This window comes from Momordica charantia (genome assembly GCF_013281855.1).
Source record: "Momordica charantia cultivar OHB3-1 chromosome 7 unlocalized genomic scaffold, Mcharantia_2.0 BLBB01000007.1, whole genome shotgun sequence".
In the NCBI taxonomy this organism is placed as follows: domain Eukaryota; kingdom Viridiplantae; phylum Streptophyta; class Magnoliopsida; order Cucurbitales; family Cucurbitaceae; genus Momordica; species Momordica charantia.
In genome coordinates this window covers 14,850,006-14,871,911 of record NW_028275165.1, presented here as the reverse complement: position 1 = coordinate 14,871,911, position 21,906 = coordinate 14,850,006, and the positions used below count along the sequence as shown (strand labels likewise).

Below are 21,906 nucleotides of genomic sequence, written 5' to 3'. Positions count from 1 at the left end.
GTCACCGACCAAATAATAAGAAAAAATCTTTATAACAAAGTATTAAATCTGTTAATCTCTCCACCTCTAAAGGTTCTATTATTTTGCTCAATTGAAATTCTCACAAAATAAGAAAGAAACAAGTCTGCCACAAAAAACCGCAATCATCAAAGCCCGACACTTGAAAACATAAGTGCTACAACCAGCAGGAAATGTCCATCATATAATAACAACACTAATATAAAGTTAATAATCAAATAAATACAGGAAACTTTACAAAGAGCCGCATACAGATATCCACTCGAAGTTGTACAAAAATTGTAATGAAAAATGGGGGGAAAAAGAAACTACTACAAGTACAGAGAAGCAGCAAAGACAATATCCCTTTTGATTTTGGAAACAGCCTCTTCAAACTTTGATTGAAGATCAGTTTCACCAATGGATTTTGCTGCAAGTATAAGCTGTTGCAGAACTTCCTCCAGTCTTCTAATTGCCCTAATCAAACTCCCTTCAAAAACCTGTGTTATTTCCATGATCTCATAGAACTTGGATCCTTTTGCCCAAGCATACACAGCCTCCATTATATCTGGTCTAAATGAACCCACAAAGCCTTCCACATCGATCTTGACCTGCAGTTCGACATGTATATATCATCGAGCATTCCTCTTATTCTATCAAATATGCTCACTCTCGGCTCTCCATACAAAACGATAAAGAAAGAAACTTTTCCAATATATAATTTTCCAAGAAGAGCTTTTTTTATATAGAGAAGCACAAATCACCTCATTAAAGAAGGAGGATTCACAAAACTAGGGGGAATAAGTTCTCTCAACCTAAGAGTCAAGGATGACATACAGTTATTTAAGAAGTTTATTTGTTCTAACTTATATTATCAAATGAACATGTTCATAAAATGGATTCTACATAATGAAAATTAACTTGTATTATCAAATGAAATAAACTTTTTCCTTTTTCCGCAAAAAAAATGAGAAAAATATATTAATGTCCTTTTTAAGTGCTTATAGAGGACTAAAAATGCTTTGTAAAAAATGGGTACTTGTTGGTTAAAATTTTAAAAGGGTGTTAAAACATGCTACTGACCAATTAAAAGTGTTTTATTAAATTGAAGTGGTTTGAGCAATTCTAAAAACAAATAATTAATACTTAAAAGGCTTTTAAAGGAAGCCTTTCATTAATTTTCTCATATATATATATATATATATATATTATTTAATAAGAAACAAACTTTTATCGATAGATGAAAAGATGGAAAAAAATGTTCAAAGCTAATAAGTGCTTCATTTAGAAACACATTTTTGAAGAGGCATGCAAAAGAACACTCTAAACGAACTTGATCACATGAGAATTTGTGCTAACCTTGCATTCAAGCTGAACCTTAGCAACCCTTCGAGCTGTGTCTTGTAATTGAATGAAAAGCAACTCAAGCTCTTCCCTAGGCTTTGCTGCATCCTGAAGTTTCTCTTGCCACACAAAACAAGATAGCAGAGAGACGACTTCCTCCACTTTTATGTCTTTGAAAACCCCATTGAACATGAGCTCTGAAAGAGTCAATTCATTTGCACTACTGATTTCACAAGCCACCTTGCCTTTCAATTCCACTACATCATCACTTGTGATGTAACTGCAATAGGAAAAGAAAAAAGATAATGCAACTAGTTCAATGTATCTACAATACAATCGGTAACATTGTCATTCTGTCATGAAATCTGAATAATCAATCTCAACTAGAAATCTGGCTATTTCGTTCCTTGAAATACAACAATCAATAATGGACAAAGAATTCCATTCATATAAAACAATGGATTCCAAGAATGTAAATGCACTCGGCACTTTGGAATGTTGAAATCAAATATGAGATCACTAGTAATTAGGGAGGTATTCCACAACTACGTGGATCTCTACTTTTTGCATAAAAAATTCTAAAATTTCATTCTAAACAAATCAATGAAAGGCGTCTCCTTGTTTTAGAATAAAGGAAACTATTTAGAATTACCTAGGCAAAAAATACAGTTTAAAAAAATTACCATATTCATCTAAAATTTTTTTTTTATAAAAGAACAATTTCATTGATAAAATGATATGTACAGTAGGGGAGGGCCTACGGTAAGGAAGTCACAAAATAAATTAAAGATGCAAAAGGTGAACTCTCTCATAAAAACAGATATCACTTGGAATTTACACTAACAATACATGCACAACTTGGCCCTTTTTCTTAATCATCATAACTCTAATTAATACTTACCTATTTGGTGACTATAAAAAAACCATTCCAATCCAACCTAAAGAATTGCTAGCCCATTTCCTTTTCCTTGTACAGTTGGAGGATAAAAGATAGGGATACTATGTTAATAGAAAGGAAACAAATCAATTACCCAAGCCTCCGCAATACTCGCTTCCTGGCCTTCAGTTCATCTTTGAAAGCCAATGCAGAAGAAGAACGCATCGTTTTCTTAATTGACCTGATCTTAGCTGTCAGCTCTTGCTTCATATGTAATGCCTTAAGCTTCTGCTCAACAAGTGTTGATTTTGCCACCTCATGCTTGTCAAAGAGGCTTTCCAAAGCCTCTATTCTACGCATGGCCTTTCTGTATGAACCACTTTGAATCTGAATACCAAATACAGTTAAAAATTAAATTCTATAAAGAATGCATGGCAGAAGCAAATAGATGCTAGATTATTACTCCAGCAAACTCTCAAACTGAATCAGGGTTGGTTTTCCTTGAATGAAAAAGGCAACTAAATGATAGAATTCACTGCAATCACCTAAATACTACCAAAGATTACATACTTGAACTGATACATAAGCTTCTACATAATACAACAAAGTAAAACGTCCCAAAACATAAAGATACAAAAATAATGAATACTTTTTTCGTTCACATCAATAAAAAACATTTCAGCTTAGAATAACGTACTTTCATGTCTTCTTCTGCATCTAGAAGAGGCACCCCCTTTGGAAATCTTGATAGAACTTCAGAAATTTTCTTCAATGTATTTTCTCGAGCTTCCAGTGGCAAAAGATCATTGGGTATGAGTATCCGAATACTAGCTAAAGTACTGATCTGTTTGTATACAAGAAATAAATACATCATGTTACATTGAAGATAAATCAAAATGGTAGTCGGCAGAAGCTGACAAGATTTTTTTTTTTTTTTTTTTAAAGATCATTTAGAACACATCTCACAGTATTGAAGTTGAAGCAAATACCGTTCAGAGGGACAGTAGGCAACATAAAGCCCACTTGCAAGCAAATTTGCCTCGAAAAAGAATGCAGCAAACAATTAAGTAGACACTCAGAACTAATCATACCCAATTTCTTTAATTTGAAAAACCAAACATGACGGCATCGAGTTGCAAACCATCATTTGGATTGGACCAAACAAGATTCTCAGGACAACGATAAGCAGGCAATCAAATAAGACTATAAAAACAGTATGCTGATATTTTGCAGTATGCTGAGAAGTATCTCATACTTTTCACCCATGAGAAACCTCTTAACCATTAGATGTCACCATTCTCCATTAGTTTTTCAGGTGGCTACAAAAAAAGCTATTTATGTATCAAGTAGTTGGCCAGATTAACATCACCAGTATGAATTATGATTCTGCAGCAAATCATGTCACAAGACAGAATGTATTATTCTTCCTTTTTCCCCACATATCAAGTTTTTTTTTCTTTTTTCCTTTTTTAAGGAAATGATGCTTCAGACATTTCATTGATACAAATCATATGATAAAATATAGGGAAAGGATCCCGAAAGAAACTGGATATCAAGTGTGATATTTTGTTTTTTATGTTAAATTTACATATTTTTATCTACTATGAAATATTAAATGTATCAATATATACACATATATTCCCAGAAAAAAAAAAAAAGTGTCCCCAATATGTCGGTTGACCCAATCTGCATAGATTTGTTTATTTGGTTTCGGTTAATGCAATAAATTTTTTCTTATAGACCATAATTAACCAATTCAGTTCTCATGTTTTATAACATAAATCCATTCATTTTCGTCTAAACCTATCTAGGTACAGTGTATAATTATCAAAAAATAGGCTAACGCATGAAATTATGTAAACTAACAATGGAACTTTTCTCATTACATATTTTCATTCTGGAATTAACATCTCTTCCATCATTATGACCAGGTGAAGGCACTTCCTAGCTACATTTTATATAGGTCTGTTTGACACATATACTTCATGCATATCAGTTGAAGCCTTATGCACAAATTCCATACCGAATAGACATAATATCTTCAGTTCTCTATTGTGAGTTGACATGAAGAATGTGGATAAAATAGAAGATCATCTAACTCCATACCTGAGAGATTGGAATGGAAACGACATGAGGTTCTCCATGCTCTTTCAATTGAACAATCTTAACAATTTTTTTCCCTATGCCATCTTTACTGACAACACATCTTGTAAGAACGTCCACAGTGTATTTTGCAGATTCCGGTTTCGTGCTAGCATCCTCTGGAACAAAAATTGAAGTTCAGAGACTAATAAGCTAAATTTTGAATGCAAGAATACATGTCAGAGATATCATCGATGCATCACCTTCAGAACCACCTTTCACCCTTTGAAAATTAATTATCAATCCCCATGTAACTTGGTCCTTAATGGAGAAAGATGAAGAAGTCTGATCATCAGTATTGCATTCAATAGATACAAGCCTGCCAGGTTGCAAAAATGGCAGACAGTATCTAGGAGACAACACAATGTCACGAATATCCTTCTTCAAACTTTTATACTGCTTTAGCAAATCATAATAATTCTTCAAACTATCTTCTTCTTCAATCACAATGGAATCCCTCTCCTCTTCAAGGTTTTTCATTTCTTTCTGCAATAATAACCAGAATCAGTATCTCGTTTTATATCAAATATAATACTATAATATGGTTCAATCTCTCCTGGGGTTATTGGATCCTCCACAAAAGATAATATGGTGCAGTTTTCTTTTCCAAAATAGAGAAACCAAACTTTCATTGAGAGAAATGAAAGAATAAAAAAGGGTCAACAAAAATGAACTGAAAAGACAGGCATACAGAAATGGCAGCCGAAGAAATGAGTCAAAGAAAGGACTCAATCCAAAAGAATAAGGTCTAACTAAAGAAATGCTAAAACCCTCAGGGTTTATCTTAACTTTTGAAGGAAATGCTAAAACCCTGAGAATTTATGTGGTAACGGCACAAGTCCTATGGTTAGAATGAACTCTCGGATCCCCAATAAGATAGAAAGGGATGGGATGGGATGTTTTCCACATGGCTAAATATCATTCTTCTTATTGGTTTTTTTTTTTAATTTCTAACTATTTTTGCAACTACACTCCCTTTACTACTGAAAGAGATACAATAATAACAATTAGAGCAGCATTTCTAATTGATGTGAGGAATTAATGAAAAGTGTCTCCTTTTCAGTTAATACAATAACTAGAGTATCATTCTCAGCAAACTAACCATAATGGAATTATCATTAGATATACAATAACAACAATTAGAGCAGCATTTCTAATTGATGTGAGGAATTAATGAAAAGTGTCTCCTTTTCAGTTAATACAATAACTAGAGTATCATTCTCAGCAAACTAACCATAATGGAATTATCATTAGAGAGTAAGTCGATCAGCAAAGGATTTTGGGCAAAAAAAAAAGTATACAGAAGGAGATGTATCTACCAGAAAGAAAAAAAAAAGATGCTCAACCATATTCAACAAATCAAAACCACAAAGCTTTTACAAACAGTATTCAAATAGCCTATTGACAACAAATTTGAAAGGCTGTAAAACAATAAACAAGATCATGCCATCACATGTCTCAATTGCTTGTTAGAGATCTTCGAGTCCATATTCAGTTATTGACTCGTTTAGTTTCAACTAATTCCTTTATTTTTAAGCCACCTTTCTCAACAAAAACTAACCTTGAGGTTAGGTATGTTGCGGTCAGCTTGGAACTGATAAAAGGAATTGCGCAGAAGATTTTCAGGATCGCCATCTTCAGAACGGATTTGATTCAAGAGCATGTTATAACTCAACTGAAAAGCACTAGAATGAAAAAGGACAAGATGTCAGAGCAGATTATCAAACAAGCTGTAAACATGGTTATGCTCTAGCAGACAACGTATGCAAAGCAATTAAATAAAAGACATAATCTCATGACATCTTGGCTAGTCAGGTAGCTTAAGGGCCAATATAGATCTGTTTAGCAACAAAGTTATTCTCCAGGCTATTGCTTACCAATTCCATATTAAAGGATTTAACCAACTTTTTATCAAAAAACGAAATTTAACCAACTTATTAAATGTGCCTGGCATACCATATTTCCTCTAGAAACTCCCGGTGTTCTTCCCTTGGTACTGCAGTTTCCATTATTTCTTGTCTTTTTTTTTCTTTTTGATAAAATAAGATTTCATTGATAAAATGTACAGGGAGGAGGAAAAACTCCAAGCCCGAAGAGCTCACAAAAGAGATTGCCAAACTAGTACACATAGTTTCTTGTCTTACAGAGACGGAAAATATCATGTTTTGTAACTCTTGTGTTTATAAAGTTTTCAGTTTCCAGTCTTTGAAGTTCAAACAACCAAATTGCAAATCATATCAAAACAACTTCATCACGAGAGAATAGCATGAAAACTTTGCAGCATTCTATATTTTTCTTCCTACACTTCCTTACATACCATATCTGCAGTCTACATATAAAAAATAAAGACATATCATCGGTTCTGACATGTTCAATAGTGATACAAAGAGTAGCTACCTGTTCAAGCAATCAGCATTTCCCTTGAGCATCATTTTAGCAGTTGATGGTTCCAGCTTCTCATCTACCATAAGGATACATATCCCTCGTATATCAATTCCTCTCCGTCCAGCTCGACCACTCATCTGTATATACTCTCCACTTGATAACCATCTGAATTTATCCCCATCAAACTTACGGACATTAGAGAAGACAACAGTTTTTGCTGGCATGTTTAAACCAATGCTGAAGGTCTCTGTGGCGAACAAACACTAAAGACAATGTTTCAATGACCAAGGAATTAAAAATATACAATGACAAAAAGCAATAAATTCTTTTTAGTGTGTTGGTTTTGCCCTCTAAATGCAATCTTGTTAGAAGAAGAAATACCATGATAAGAATTAATTCAGTAGTAGTTGGATACAAAATCTCTTATCTTTGTTTTCTTTTTTTTCGTTTTTTCTTAGTAAGAAACTATTTCATGAAATAAGTAATATAATGCAGAGGAAGAGGAAGAAGACAATTAAGATAGAGGTATAAAGGCAAAAGGAATGGGACTTAATGAGGCGAGACACCTCTCTTCGCCTCAATGCTTAACAAAACAAGATCACAACTGGCACCCAACACAATTTCAATACCCGGAACTATGTGAGAGCAATTAATTTGATTATAGGGCAAGCACACAGCAAATAAATAAATATATTTCTTGTTGGTGCCTTCAGTCTAACCTTAATTAGCCCTTCTTGAAATAATATCTCAATCACCTCCTTCAAAATAGGGAGCAAGCCAGAATGGTGGACTCCTATTCCACGCTTCAAGAGAGGCAACATATTTGAAACCTATTTGGAAGAAATCGAAAAAGGAAGGATAAATAATTTTTAAAGATAACAAGCCATAAGAATCAACTAAGCAGCAACTCCATAAGGTAAATACATTTAGTGAATCCTCAACTTAGCATCATATCTGTGATCCAAATGTTTTTCTGACCCCAACTTAACCATAAGTTAAAGCACCTAGATAGCTAGGCTTAAAAAATAAATAAATAATAAACCCTCAACTTAGAATTGTGTGAGGTTTTGAACTTTTAATAACAGTAGCCCAACTATTACAAGATCAAAGACAGTGACAAAGTGAGCAGCAAAACAATCCGATCAGATTGCTATATTTTCATGAAATTATGGAAAACAGAACTTAAATTTCGGTCATCAAATTACATAGTAAAAGAAAAAAAAAAACTCACCAAAAAGGCAACAAACCATGAAATTATTACTAGCATTGCATCTGTTTAAATTTTCATATTAATTGTACAACTTATCTTCCAACTTCTTATTACCAAAAGAAAACAAGAAAATTCAATTTCCTACAGATTTCCCCGTTTACTTAATCAAATAAGTACAAATATATATCAACAAAATAAAATGCAATAATTCAATTTCATCTGAGCACCATTCAAGAAATGGAAGTTTTCCCATCACACCCTACTTCAAAATTGCAACCTCAAAATTTTATACCAAAGCTTTGAGAAAATGAACAACTACTTGCCTGAGGAAGCTTCTTATCATCATCCGAAAGCATATCCATGGCACTCCAAAAGATGGTTTCTATGTTCACCTTTTCATCATCGCCATTTAGATCTAATTTTGCCATCTGTAATACAAACAAGAAAACCATCATTAAAGTTGACAGCCGCGGAATAACCCAGCAAAAGGAATGACCCAAATAGAATGATTAACAAAAACATGCTGAGAAATCAAACAGTTACCTTATTTCCCGTCTCAATAAACTTAACAGCATAATCAACATGCAAGTCTCATTGTTTAAATAAACATAAACTAAAAGCCAAACCTCCTCCCACAGCCCCTCCTTCCTAAAAACTCTTCCATTGCACTCCAATAAAATATTCCAGTGCACGAACATGTTCCTGACCACTCACTACTAAGAGTGAGAGCTTCGTGTGATCCTAAACAATATAACCAAATTTGTTCGGCGGGAGGCTCCAAAAGTGTTAAGTTTTCTTGGTGGAAACTGGTGTTGGGAGGGGTTCTACATGGGATAAAATTCAAGAAAATGCCCCTATGTTATGTTTTTCAAACTACTCAATTGAAGCTTTTTCTTTCCTATCCTTCTGCTAGTTTGTTGGCTATCTTATCTTCCCTCGTTTGAAGGTTTTCATCTTTTAATGAAAGTAGTTTCCTTTCTTAAAAAATATAAAATAAGAAGTTTTATCTACCGTCATATATATTGGATCCTTCATAAAGCATTAAACTTAGAGCATGATGATGCCATATCTAAGAACTCCATCAAACAAAGACCATAAACAAGCTGACAACCGGTAGAGATAACTAAGCAACCACAAGAACACCATAGCACATACTACCTGCATTGCAAGAAATTCGCATTCTCTTTTGCTAAAGCTGAAAAGTATAACTGGATCATATTGACGCTGAATTATCATCTTCACCATCTTAAATATATCACTTTCTTCACCAGATTTGCCCAAAGTCAAACTCTTCTGCCACTTCCCATTCTCCCTTTTCTTGTCACCATTACTAGCGGGGACAAGTGCATTTAAAGCTTTTTGAAAACTATCCTCACGAAAATGTCCTTTTTCATCAACCACCAAGTATAAGCCTTCACCTCCAGATGGGAAAATATAATGTTGAAGAGGTGTTGGTCGGTAGTCAGTATAAACAATATGACATGGTTGTTGGTGAACCTGCAATAATACCAATCCGAATCAACCAAACCAGCATATTTTCAGATCAACAAAACATCCATACACGATTTTTACCCTCCAAATTAATATAGGAACTAAAAAGCAAGAGGAACATATAAATTTGATATTAAAAAGGCTTCCATCAGCGACAAGTTAAGAAACTATGCAACAGCACGCCCGAAACATAACATAGCAAGATTTCTCATTTTAGCTTTTTGTATTTGACCTAAAAAGTATTTTTCATCATCAATTAATTACAGTTAACAAGATTTATCCAAGATGAGAAGAAGACCTTTGCAACCCAATCGGCAAATTCTTTTGCATTTGGTACAGTTGCTGAGAGGAAGACAAATCGAGCATTCTTTGGAGCCATGACAATGCTCTCTTCCCAAACAACACCTCGCTCCCTATCACGCATGTAATGTACTTCATCAAAAATAATCCATGCCACTTCCCGAGTTACCTCCGATCCTTTGTACTGCATACTACGCCAAATCTCTGTGGTCATGACCTAAAGTTCAAAAAATCCCCCTTTCACAATGATTTAAAATTTAGAATCCAATAAAATGAAGTAAGGAGTTAGTAACATGCACACCAGACAAGATGCATTTGGTTCAATTGTTACATCCCCAGTCATTAAACCAACATCCGAGAATTCTTCTTTAAATTCCCTATATTTTTGGTTGCTGAGTGCCTTGATTGGTGAAGTATATATGACACGCTGTTTATTCCGAAGAGACATGGCAATTGCATACAATGCCACAACAGTTTTACCAGCTGATGTATGGGCAGACACCTGCCAAAGAATTGATTATTTCACTCGCTGAACTCTACATAATAGAAACTCATGATATATATGATGACAATTAATCAAACTGGAGATGGAGAGGCATAAAAAGGACTGAGATATGATTTTCAATTGAAAGTTAAGTCCTAAGCCACTATGTCCATTCATATCATTGTAAATACAACAACACTACATCTCTGCAGTCTTAAGTTGTCAACAAAAAGAAATTTCTGTACGGTTGAAACTTTATTTCTTTCTGTATGTCCAAAATTTATTATTTGAAGTCCTACTTCTACCTGAAAGTGAACAAGTCCAATATCCAATATTCCAACTTCACAAATCTAAATTAAATGTTACCCCTTTTGTTAATCACTATAGCTTTTCTACACTTTTGTCCAGTTGGAATAGTTTCATGTGATCACTTTTGTAATGGTTTCTTTCATTAAAAAATAAAAAATTAAAAAATTAAAAATTAAAAAATAAAAAAACTTCACAACTCTAATAATTTTGATTCAGTAACCTTCTAACCTTTGTTACTCTGTAAGTTCGAAATTTATGATTTGAACTCCTAATTTGCCTAAAACCAACAGGTCAAATATACAATATTCCAACTACAAAACTCTAAACAATTTTGATTCAGTAACCTCGAGGTGAAATCCAAGGGGCTCCTACTATTATGCTCAATTCGGAATTACTGGGCAATGTTACTTTATTATTAGTAATCTGATCATTTAAACATTTTCTGCATTCAAGCTTCTAACTTTGGAAGGAGGAACAAAGTTTATGAAATGTAACTAGTTTCTGAAAAATGATCTCTTTAATTAGTTAAAACTACAAGGACAACTAGATGCGACTACTCCCGATGAATCACTACTAATGAAACTAACACAAGTTCCTCTAAGAAAATTATTACATTTATTTTACTCCTACACTTGAACTTATTCAAAAGATGCATCCACATAGAAGAATGTAAAATAATGAATAAACTCGAGCAACGGCCGAGGAAACAAGTGTGAGGTTCGATAAAGTTACCATGACAGATTCTCCCTTCTCCAAGCACCCAATAGCCTCAGATTGAAAAGGGTCTAGAGAGAAAGGGAACACCTTAGCGGGTTCCAACTTCTCTCCAGTGGAAGGGAGAGGATTGAAAGAACCCTCGGGGTAGGACACATCATGGACACACGCAACCGGTTCGTCTTCAACCATGGCAGGGCCATTGGCTCTGTGGTGCTTCGGCGAAGGTTCTGCGGTCGTGTCCTCGACCACTTTTCTCTTCGAAGAGCCCATGAGAGAGCTTCAACGGATCACGGACTGCAGCAGATACTTCGTTTATTCTCGATTTTGGGAATCGAATTAACCCGTGCGCTCCTGTTCGTGGAGTGTCGCGAGGATGATGCTGTTAGGGTTTTTGTCTCTGAATAAACCCTAAGAAAGAGCTCAGTGGAGAGGAGACGGCTGAGGAAAACGGCGCGCGAAATGGTTAACAGAAATTTTCTTCTTCTCAGCAACGGGATTTCCCTGGTCCGCAATTGGGGTTTAAGGGTTGAAAATTATGCTAGGCAATTAATACGTTGGAAAGTTAGCCACCACTTTTAATTACATTTTGTAACAACTCAGGGAAAAAAAAAAAAAAAGAGTAAAATACATTTTTCGTCATGAAGTTGAGGTTGTCTATTTAGTCCCTATATTTTAAAAAGTGATAGTTTGGTCCGACCTTTAAAAAATAATTCTAAATGATTCATAAGATTATTTGATCGAGTTGACTAATGAAAAAAAGATAGAAAGCAGTTCTCCGTGCACGGACACGTAGCTTATCGAATCAGTTGCGAAAACGAAAAAGTCATAACTAACATAATAGGAGCCCTCATGAAACTTTGGATGGTCGTCAGGTATAAAAATCCGGAATTAATCGAACGGGAGGATTCTTTTAGATTCCATGTAATCTATTAGAAATTTGCCCATTTGTTATATACTTTCTATTTTAAAATTCTTATAATTCATTTCCTCGCTTCTTTTTGGGTGTGAAGTAATAGTGTCAAACCAAAATACTCAACAAACATTAGTTCTCCCTAAAAAGAGGTGTTCAGTCACGTTTTCATTCATGTGGAATTTGGGCTCTTCTACGTCATTTTTATTTACTTATTTTTCCCTCTCTTTTTTTTTTTTTATTCCCTTCCATCATTCCTTCCACTCCCAAACCTACCAACAATCTCAAGTTTAGAGTAAATCATCTCCACAGCACCTTAGATGGCAAGAATCTAGTAACCGAAAGCATCACTAACTTACGCTCTTCCATGACTTACGAAGGAAACCTCGAGCTCATATTGGTCATGTCTTTCAGTCCCAAATTGGGGCAACAACGTTACATGGCATAATTTAGTTGGCAAATTTCAAATGACTCGGTAATATTAAATAATTTTATGTTATTTTTATCTTATGCGTAATTTTTTTCTTTTTTTATCTCCCCTCCCTCTTATCCTTCTCTTCTTCCCTTCTTCTCCTCTAATATTTGGTGGAAGAAAAAAAGTGAAAAGAAGAAAACTAAAAGAGAAAAAGACTCATAGTTGCGGAAAGAGAGAAATAGAGAAGAATGAAAAAATAGAAGAAAAGAAGGTAGAGAAAACAAAGAAATAATGGATTAATCGAAAATGAGAAAAATAAAAAAAATTATGGAAAAAAAAAGAGAGGCAGATAGAGAGAAAAAATGGAGGCAAATCTAAAAAATTAGTAGAGGGCAGTGAAGGTCATTTGGTATCAAGATGATATCAGCAAGATTAGAAAATACGCATTTTAAAAAAGTTGGTAAAAATCAATATTGTATTGATAAAATGGTTATTTAGTCGAAAAACTCAAAATATTTGTCATATTTGCAAATAAGTAACAATTTTTGGATTTTGCAAATACAAAATATTTGAAATATGCTTTTTGATATTTTAGGTATTCCGATTTTATGCTTCCAAATTTTTACATATATATCAAATTATATATATACACACTACTAGAAAATTTGGTTTCTAGGACGGTTTTGAACAATAAAAATGTTTGGGAAAAAAGCTGTCACAAATTATTGGGTGTGTTTTTTGTGGAAAAAAATTCTATTTTCTGAATTTTTAAAATTTTATGTCACGAAAACTTGAATTTATTTTATTCAATGACAGTAAAAAATTGTCACGAAATGGTGAAGGTATGTTAAGAACTGTCACGAAAACTAAAAATTTTATTTTGATTTAATGATAGTTAAATTTTTTTATTTCATTACAATTATTATGAAATTTTGTTATGGTTGATTGAGCTTTAATCAATTTCCTATATCCGTCACTTTGTAATGCCCCACATTTTAAGGTTAGGCTACTTAAACTTTTAATTTATATCTTATTATTCTGTGAATTCAAATTTTGAAATTTTTTGGAGTCTTGACTTAAATTATTTAGTTTTTACTTTTATGTTTTTTTTTTAATTAATGGAAATTTGCCTCGTGGGCTCTGCACCATCATTTTTAGAAGCCCAGGTCGGACACAGTCCACAAAAAGTTGCAGTTTGTATGGATGACATATTTCTCTAGATTATGCGCCACGTCATTAAAATCCCTATGCAAATGAAGGAACTTTATCTCTCTCAAAGATTTATGTAACCAACGTATTTCAGTGATCAAATCGATCTCTTACGATAAAAGGTTCACAGCTTCAAGGCAGTCGGTGAGAAGAAAACATGGCTAAAACCTGCTCGAATTACGAGGCGCAACGCCTCCTAATTAATTGCACACAATTTGAGAGAGACGCACCTCCAAACAACGAGATAAGGAGAAAAGCGCTTTCCATCTCATGATCTTGGATTAGAGTCCCAATTCTCGTCCAATGAAGAGTCGACGAGCATGTTGCATCCACAGAAACACGGACTCAATCAGCCTTTTAGTTTGAGACTTAATTAAGACTTGAAATGGGAAATTTGGAGATTATTTCTCCCCTATAAAATCACCCCAAACGGTCGAAACCCTTCGTCTTCCCCCTCGATTCGGGTGTGATGTATATGTGAATATAGTTCTTTTATTTATATATTGTTTTAACCAAAAATTCTATAAAAACTCTAAGATCTTCCAGAACACTCGAAGATGAAGATGGATCCTACAAAAAAGAAGTTAGTACTCCCAAGGTTTTATCAATACAGGATTCAATAGTGCAAAATCTCAATTAGAAATGTTTGCCTACCTCTTTCATTCAATTCTTGAAATTCAAATTTACGCTTGCTTCCAAGATTCTAGGACGTGAAATACGCATTACGATGGAGATGCGGTTGGCGGTTAGTTGATTTAACTCGATAGTTTGTAGTTCATCTTTTTTAACTTACTCTCGAATCTACCCCCATGGGATTCACGCATCATGCACGTGACTAATTATTGACTTAATGATGACATGTACCCTAGTCGGAATTCTACCTTCATCATGTGTCAATGCTCAGTATATTATGATTTGTGAATACTTTATTTATGGATATATAACTTCTTGGTTTACACTTCTTTCTTTCTATATATGCTTTTATATGTGAAATGCATAAAATTGAAATGGAAAATGACTCCTTAAAAAAAACCAGATTTACGACAATGACAAATATTTATGCCGTTTTTTAGAATACCTGTCATAAATCTATATCTATATCTATACTATATATAAAAGGCACAATCGAGAAAACTTTATCTCCCTATTTTGCCCTTTAATTTTAAACTTTTTGTATATAATTTGATGACAATGTTATCATTTGTCCCTCTAAAATTACACTATTTTCTCCCTCACTCTCTAAAATTATACCACACATCCACATTCCTCCATCTCGCTCTTGAAAATTACACCACACATTCACATTCCTCCATCTCTCTCTATTACTCTCTCTCTAAAAAATTACACATTTTCTTTCTCAAAATTAAATGTAAAGTTTTAATTTCCTTTCTTCCCACCAATTCACATTCTCCCATTTCTCACTATTTTTTTCAAACTTATTTTTCTCATAAATCATTAATGACAATTTTTCGAAAGTTGTCATGATCTCTCTTTTCTTGATGTCTTAATCCATGACAGTAGTTATATAACTGTCACGAGCTTGATTAATGACAATTTTAAACTGTCATTGAAGCTCATATATGTAGCAGTGATATGTCTCTATAATCCATAATCTATATTTATAATCTATAATATATTAAAAAGTATGGATGCAGAAGAAACATTTTTTTAGACAATATTACCCTTCATTTTTTTACTTAATACAATGCATGCCCTTCATTTATTCTTTAACTATATTAACCTTGCTATTTTTAATAATACCAAAGCTATCCTTTCATCCATTTATGTTTCTCTCCCATTTTTTTTCGTGTATCTCTCTCCTCTCTCCCACTCATTTATCCTTCGTTTAATTCTAATTTTCTCTCTCCTGTTGACCTTTGATTCTCTCTCCCCGCTCATCCAAGTTCCTTTCTTTCTAATTTTTTTGTTTTCTTTTATTTTATTTTCTCTCTTTTTTTAGATATATTTTCTTTTTAATTCATTGTCTTTTTTTTTTCTTTCATCTCTTTCTAATTTTTTTTGTCTGAAACTTTTAAATTTTATGGTTTAAATATAAAATTCTTTTCCAATTTCGTGGGTTGGTTATGCATTGAATTTTATTTGATTTTTTTTATTATTTTTTGATTTTTGATTTTTCTTTTTTTGCCTTTTAAAATTCTATTTCAATTCCATTTAATTTTGCATAAATGTTAAAAATGTAAAGAGTTTTTTCCATCATCATTTAATAGTGTTTAATCTATACTATATTAAAAAGTGAGGGTGTAGGAAAAATATTTTTAGACATTTTTGTCCCTTACTAATTTTACTAATTTACAAACTAAGTCAATAATATATTATTATAAATATTAAATTAATTATTAATTATTAATTATCAATACTAATAAATGCATAGAATTTAAAAGGTTCGAATGAAAAAGTTTTCCTACAGCATGAAATTAATTTTTTCTTTAATTATAATTCATACTAGAAATTTCAAGAATTTTAGAATTTCAAAAGCTTTTGTAACGTCTTATCCTCTACTACTATAAGAATAGACTTCTTCCACCATATTTTTCACAACAGTTTCACTACTTTATCCTTACTTCTCTCAAAACATCTGTCAAAGATTATTCAATCTTGGAAACTTCTTGAGATTTTGGTGGCATATTCATCGAGAGTTACAAGAGATGAATATACATCAAGTTGCAATGGATACACGTGTCAAATATATATATCTCCAATACTTACCTAAATTAATTTAAGAATTATAACCCTTAATTATATTTAATTTTTGAATGTCTAAGAGTTTTGGAATCTTAGGAGTTTTGTAACTCTTTCATTCCCTGTGTGACTATAAAATGACTTATTTTCTATCACAATTTGGAGCTACTTTTTTATTTGGTCTTTTTTCTTTTTAGATTTCTTATTTTTCGATTTCTAAGATTAATAGTTGAACATCATCCATTGTTGTTTAGCGATCTATAAATCTATTTTTTAAAATTACGTGCACATTGATTTTCTTCTTTCTTACCTACTAGCTATTATTTTTATATTATTTTATAGTTAATTTTCAAATTATTTTATTATTTTAAATTTGTATGCATGTTTGAGTTTGTATATTTTAATCTTAGTTAAAGTACATTATCAATCTTTTGAATGCTTGTTATTATTATTTTTTTTAATACAATTTTGAATTTTAAGTCGTTATTTTGATTTAAATTAGAAATATGTAAATTAATTTTAATTTTAATAAAATATAAATTATATTAGATTAATTAATGATTGATAGGATTGATATTGTATACTTATATATTAATTATATTATTGAAAGAAAATTTACAATAAGAAAAATTTGTTATTTGCAATGTATACATAATTTATTATAAAATTTAAACATATTCTAGTGTTATAATTTACTCTGAAATGAATAACAATCATATTAGATATATTATATAATAAAATAAATTTTTTAAAAATAAAAATGTGCATATTGCACGTGGTAATAAAATAGTATAATTTTTTATAATATTATCCCAATTTTTTTAGAGAATATCCCATTCATCACTTTTTTTTATATACAACTAACCCACTCAATAATTATTTTTATCTATAATAAATATTAGGTCCACTACCACTACTTCGGATTTTTAAAATTTTATGACAGTTAAACTGTCACGAAAACTAAATTATTTTTTATTCAATGACAGTGAAAAATTATCATGAGATGGTGGAGGTGCAATTTTGGCGGAAAAAAACAAAGATTTACGATAATTTACCTGTTTTATGACATTTTATTAATGTCACGAAATGTCATAATTGTTTTTAAACATTTGCAGATCATTTACAACATTCTTTAACTGTCATGAAATGTCATGATTTTTAACTGTCACAAAAGATCATAATTGTTTTTCAAACCATATTTATGATTGTCGCGAAAAGTCATATTATATATATTTCTTCTTTTCAGATACTTTATAAATTTCAAAAATTCACATTCCTTTTCCAACTCGTATATTTTATCTAACAGAGACCTTATGAATTTCACATTCCAACTGGTATATTTTGTCATTTATGAATTTTTCACATTCGGGTGTCTCATTGGTCCAAAAGAACTAGGATTAATTAGGAAGGAATGTGTTCAAATCCAATGATGGTCACCCTAAGAAATTAGTAATTTCTCTGTGTTTTTAAAATTAAAGCATATCATATATGGGGAGCTTACACACAATCACTTGAGTTTTCTCATTTTCGAAACTCTTTATTTGGTTACTTCAAATTTTGTGGATTTTTCTAAAATTTTCATGTGTGGTTTGTAAAGTAGTTCAACTTTTAATTGATGTCTTGAAATATTTCTTCAGTGTGGTTTGTAAATTTGAATTTTGAGTTTTAGGAGCCTTGGATTAAGTTATTTAAAAACACACGGTTGAGAACATATATTAGAATTGGAATAAAGGGCAAAATAAAATAATAAAATGTAATCTTGAAACTTATGGGTTCTTCATAGTCTTAAAAATATATTCTTTTTTTTTTTTCTTTTTTAAGTCTTAAATCCAAAGTTGGATCGGCAAAAATCTGTTTCTAATCTCCATGACTTGTTATGGTGGTGTAAAGTTAACTTAGGAAGAGCAGATTTTGATTTGTTCTTGACAATGATGTGGGCAGTTTGGAGTGCTTGAAATAAGGTGGTTATGTGTGGGGAGTCGATTACAATCCACGGGAAGAAGGGGACCAGCTACGGGTGGATTCAACGTTACATAAATCAATTTAATGTGTGTTGTGCAAAGGCAAAAGAGAAAGGGCAAAAGTATATATCTAGGAGGATTGATCCAGCAAGAATCAGAATCCACCAACTGAGTTTCAACTTAAATTAATTTCAGAAGTAGGTCTATTTTTTGTAAAATTTAGAATCTACTATATCCAAAAATATGGAAACATAATATCTACAGATAATTTCTCAAAAAGGAAAGAAAAAGGGAAAAAGATACAAATCACAATGAAACAAAAATGGTGGGTTCAAGCCTTTGATTAAATGCGTAAGAGCAAACGTCATGTCGTCATGTGATATTTTCATCCAAAATCTTTGCCACAGCAACTCGTTTTATCCACCTCACATTCCACATCTCTCAAGAACCAACTTCCATGGAGAATTCCGGTGGCCGCCGCCGCCGCCGCGTCCTGCTGGTAACATTCTGCGCTCAAGGCCACATCAACCCAGCCCTCCAATTCGCCAAGCGCCTCACGCGCCGCCGTGTCCACGTCACCTTCTTCACCTCCCTCTCCGCCTACCGCCGCATGGGCCAAACCCCACAGCTCCCATGCCTCTCCTTCGCCTCCTTCTCCGACGGCCACGACGACGGCTTCAAGTCGGGACTCCACGACGCCACCCATTTCATGTCGGATCTCGAGCGCCGCGGCGCCGAAGCCGTCCACGACATCATCACGGTCAGCGCCACCCAAGGCCGCCCCTTCACCTGCGTCGTGTACACCATCCTCCTCCCATGGGTCGCCACGATGGCGCGTGCCCTCCACCTCCCATCAGTCCTCCTCTGGATCCAACCTGCCGCCGTCTTGACTCTCTACCACCACTACTTCAATGGTTAAAAATAAATAAACCACCGCTCATTCTAAACGTTTAAGAATAAATTTAATTCATATATAATTTTTCACGCAGGTCAGCAGGATGCAATCCATTGCATCCTAAACGGCAACGACAGAATTCAGCTGGTGGGGCTTCCACCGCTCGCGGCACGTGACCTTCCGTCATTCTTCCGGCCTAGCGACATTTACGATTTTGCCCTCCCGCTGTTCCGGAGGCAATTCGAAATGCTGGAGCAGGAGACGGAGCCAAGAGTTCTTGTCAACACGTTGGATGAGTTGGAGGGGGAGGTGCTGCAAGCGATGGGGAAGTTCAATTTGGTGGCGGTGGGGCCGTTGATTCCGTCGGCGTTTCTGGACGGAGAAGACCCGTCGGACGGTTGCTTCGGCGGCGACATGTTCAGATGCGGCGGCGGAGATGGGGATTACATGGATTGGTTGAAGATGAAAGACGAAGGGTCGGTGGTTTACGTGTCGTTTGGAAGCATTTCGAGATTGTTGAAGCAACAGAAAGAGGAGATCGCGAGAGGGCTGTTGAGCTCCGGGCGGCCATTTCTATGGGTCATGCGAGATGATGATGTGGAAGAAGATAAGTTGAGCTGCAGGCAAGGATTGTTTTCACTAAATTTTTTACAACCATTTGATTTTTCTTCTTTTTTTGGCTAAATTAAAAAAAAAAGTTGGATGATTTCCTTACAAAAGTTTTTTTTTTTATAGTGCGTTTAATGAATGTTTAAAAGATATCATCCCAATTTTGTCTTAAAATTTCTTTTCTTTGCTGTCGCGGAGTTTGGTCATCCATTGTCTATCCAATTTTACCCTAATCTTTTTATTTTTAAAACGATAGCTTCCCTTCGTATCTTTTTTTTTTCAGATTTAATTTATGTTAATTATCACTCAAATTAATCATATGTGCTCAAAGGGTACTTTTATGAAATTTTATGAAAAATTAGGATAGTATTGAAAATTTGAAAATGATAGAGGTATTTTTCGAAACCTAGTATTTTTTCTAGTTTATAGTTTAGTTTATTGTTTTTAAAGAGGAAAGTTCTCCCTTTGCTCCCCTCTCTCCCCACGTATGAAAAACTTTGGTTTTTTAAAAAATTTGAAAGCTTTGAATAGATGAGAAACTTACTAATAAAGTTTACAATTTTTTTTAAATAGAAATTAAAAGACGAAATAGTTATCAAACACCTGATAATAACTCATTTACAATCAATGTATATATCTATCAAAGCTGCTGTGGATGTTGATATTTTAAATCCTTGTGTACAAGTGAGGAATTGGAAGGCCAAGGCAAGATAGTTAAATGGTGTTCGCAACTGGATGTTCTATCCAACCCTGCGACGGGATGTTTTCTAACGCACTGCGGTTGGAATTCTTGCTTGGAAAGTCTTGCCTGCGGGGTTCCGATGGTGGCGTTTCCGCAGTGGAGTGATCAAGGAACCAACGCAAAGATCGTTGAGGAGTTGATGGCAAGCGGAGTGAGAATGGATGTGGCAATGGACGCCATGGTTAAGGAAGAGGAGGTGAGGAGGTGCTTGGATTTGGTGATGGGAAATTCAGAGAAAGGGGAAGAAATAAGGAGGAACGCAAACAAATGGAAGGAGTTGGCCAGGAAAGCCACGATCGAGGGTGGCTCTTCATATCACAACTTGAAGGCTTTTGTGGATCAATTGTGTCCTTAAAAATCCAAGATGTGAGACCATTTGATTCGAGATTTTAAAAAGTAGTTTGGGATTAAGATGTCTAAGAATAAAAGATAATTGATTTTATATATGACTGGGATTAAGATGTCTAGATATTTGAAAATAAATTATATACGTGTTTATTTTGTATGATTAGTCTAGAAATATGCATTTTATGTTATTGTAAACATTGAGTTTAATTCAAAATATATTATTTTAAGTTATAAATCCAAGATCCGGATCAATTGTCTTTAAGGGGCTGTTTGTTTTTTAGGAATGTAGATACTTGACAGCTTCAGATGTCTGAAATCTCAAAAGCTCGGAATTTTAGATGTCGGGAACTTAAGATAGCCATGTTTGTTTTGTAGAAAAATTTATGAGAATATCCGAGAATATTTGGATAAACACATTTGTTTTGCAGGTCATCATATAATTTATACGTTAAATTTAATATTATTTGAATTCATATAAAAATTTTACTTTTATTAATTTAATATTATATTTTTATGTCAATTTTATTTTATGTTTGGTGATTATTGGAAGAGTAAAATAAATGAAAGATCGTACACTAGATTTGAATTAAAAATAAATTAACATATTATACCATTAACTAATATTTATTTTATATATGTAGCATATAAATCAAATTGTATTAAGACATTTATCAATGAATTGGTGCATACATTTAGTTTAAAAATATAATAAATGAAAAGTCAATGTTATTGATGAAAATAATATTATATAAGAAAAATGATGATTAACAAAATTGTCAAAAGAAAATACCCTCAACACAGGAATTTTAAAAATCCACAGTATAGACGTCCTGTTCGACATTAGAAGGATAAATCAACATT

General features: G+C 33.3%; 2 protein-coding genes across 2 annotated transcripts; one reads left to right on the top strand and one right to left on the bottom strand.

Moving 5' to 3' along the window:
• Positions 1-169: 169 nt before the first annotated feature.
• MTR4 (RNA helicase, ATP-dependent, SK12/DOB1 protein) lies at positions 170-11,777 on the bottom strand. The gene is made up of 14 exons (XM_022291505.2): positions 11,272-11,777; positions 10,048-10,248; positions 9,745-9,963; positions 9,114-9,452; positions 8,279-8,383; positions 7,465-7,575; positions 6,758-7,008; positions 5,922-6,045; positions 4,564-4,846; positions 4,325-4,479; positions 2,916-3,062; positions 2,373-2,605; positions 1,357-1,621; positions 170-608 (listed from the first exon to the last, which is right to left on the bottom strand). Exons 1-14 carry the CDS (start codon positions 11,524-11,526, stop codon positions 330-332), a joined length of 2,967 nt encoding a protein of 988 aa, XP_022147197.1. The 5' UTR covers positions 11,527-11,777; the 3' UTR covers positions 170-329.
• Positions 11,778-18,830: 7,053 nt separating this feature from the next.
• LOC111016175 (phloretin 4'-O-glucosyltransferase) lies at positions 18,831-21,202 on the top strand. Its single transcript, XM_088126712.1, has 3 exons — positions 18,831-19,365; positions 19,441-19,969; positions 20,641-21,202. The coding sequence occupies exons 1-3, from the start codon at positions 18,909-18,911 to the stop codon at positions 21,050-21,052; spliced, it is 1,398 nt and encodes a 465-aa protein (XP_087982838.1). The 5' UTR covers positions 18,831-18,908; the 3' UTR covers positions 21,053-21,202.
• The last annotated feature ends 704 nt before the right edge of the window (positions 21,203-21,906 follow it).

What these genes read in the sequence shown, in the direction of transcription:
- MTR4 (XM_022291505.2), bottom strand. Translation starts at nt 11,526, where the DNA reads ATGGGCTCTTCGAAGAGAAAAGTGGTCGAGGACACGACCGCAGAACCT. An exon ending in TTGCCGATTGGGTTGCAAAG is followed by an intron (nt 9,453 to 9,744) that starts GTCTTCTTCTCA and finishes GTATTATTGCAG; the next exon opens with GTTCACCAACAACCATGTCA. An exon ending in ATGATAAGAAGCTTCCTCAG is followed by an intron (nt 7,576 to 8,278) that starts GCAAGTAGTTGT and finishes TCTTCCAAATAG; the next exon opens with GTTTCAAATATGTTGCCTCT.
- LOC111016175 (XM_088126712.1), top strand. Translation starts at nt 18,909, where the DNA reads ATGGAGAATTCCGGTGGCCGCCGCCGCCGCCGCGTCCTGCTGGTAACA. An exon ending in CTACCACCACTACTTCAATG is followed by an intron (nt 19,366 to 19,440) that starts GTTAAAAATAAA and finishes TTTTTCACGCAG; the next exon opens with GTCAGCAGGATGCAATCCAT. An exon ending in GAAGATAAGTTGAGCTGCAG is followed by an intron (nt 19,970 to 20,640) that starts GCAAGGATTGTT and finishes CTTGTGTACAAG; the next exon opens with TGAGGAATTGGAAGGCCAAG.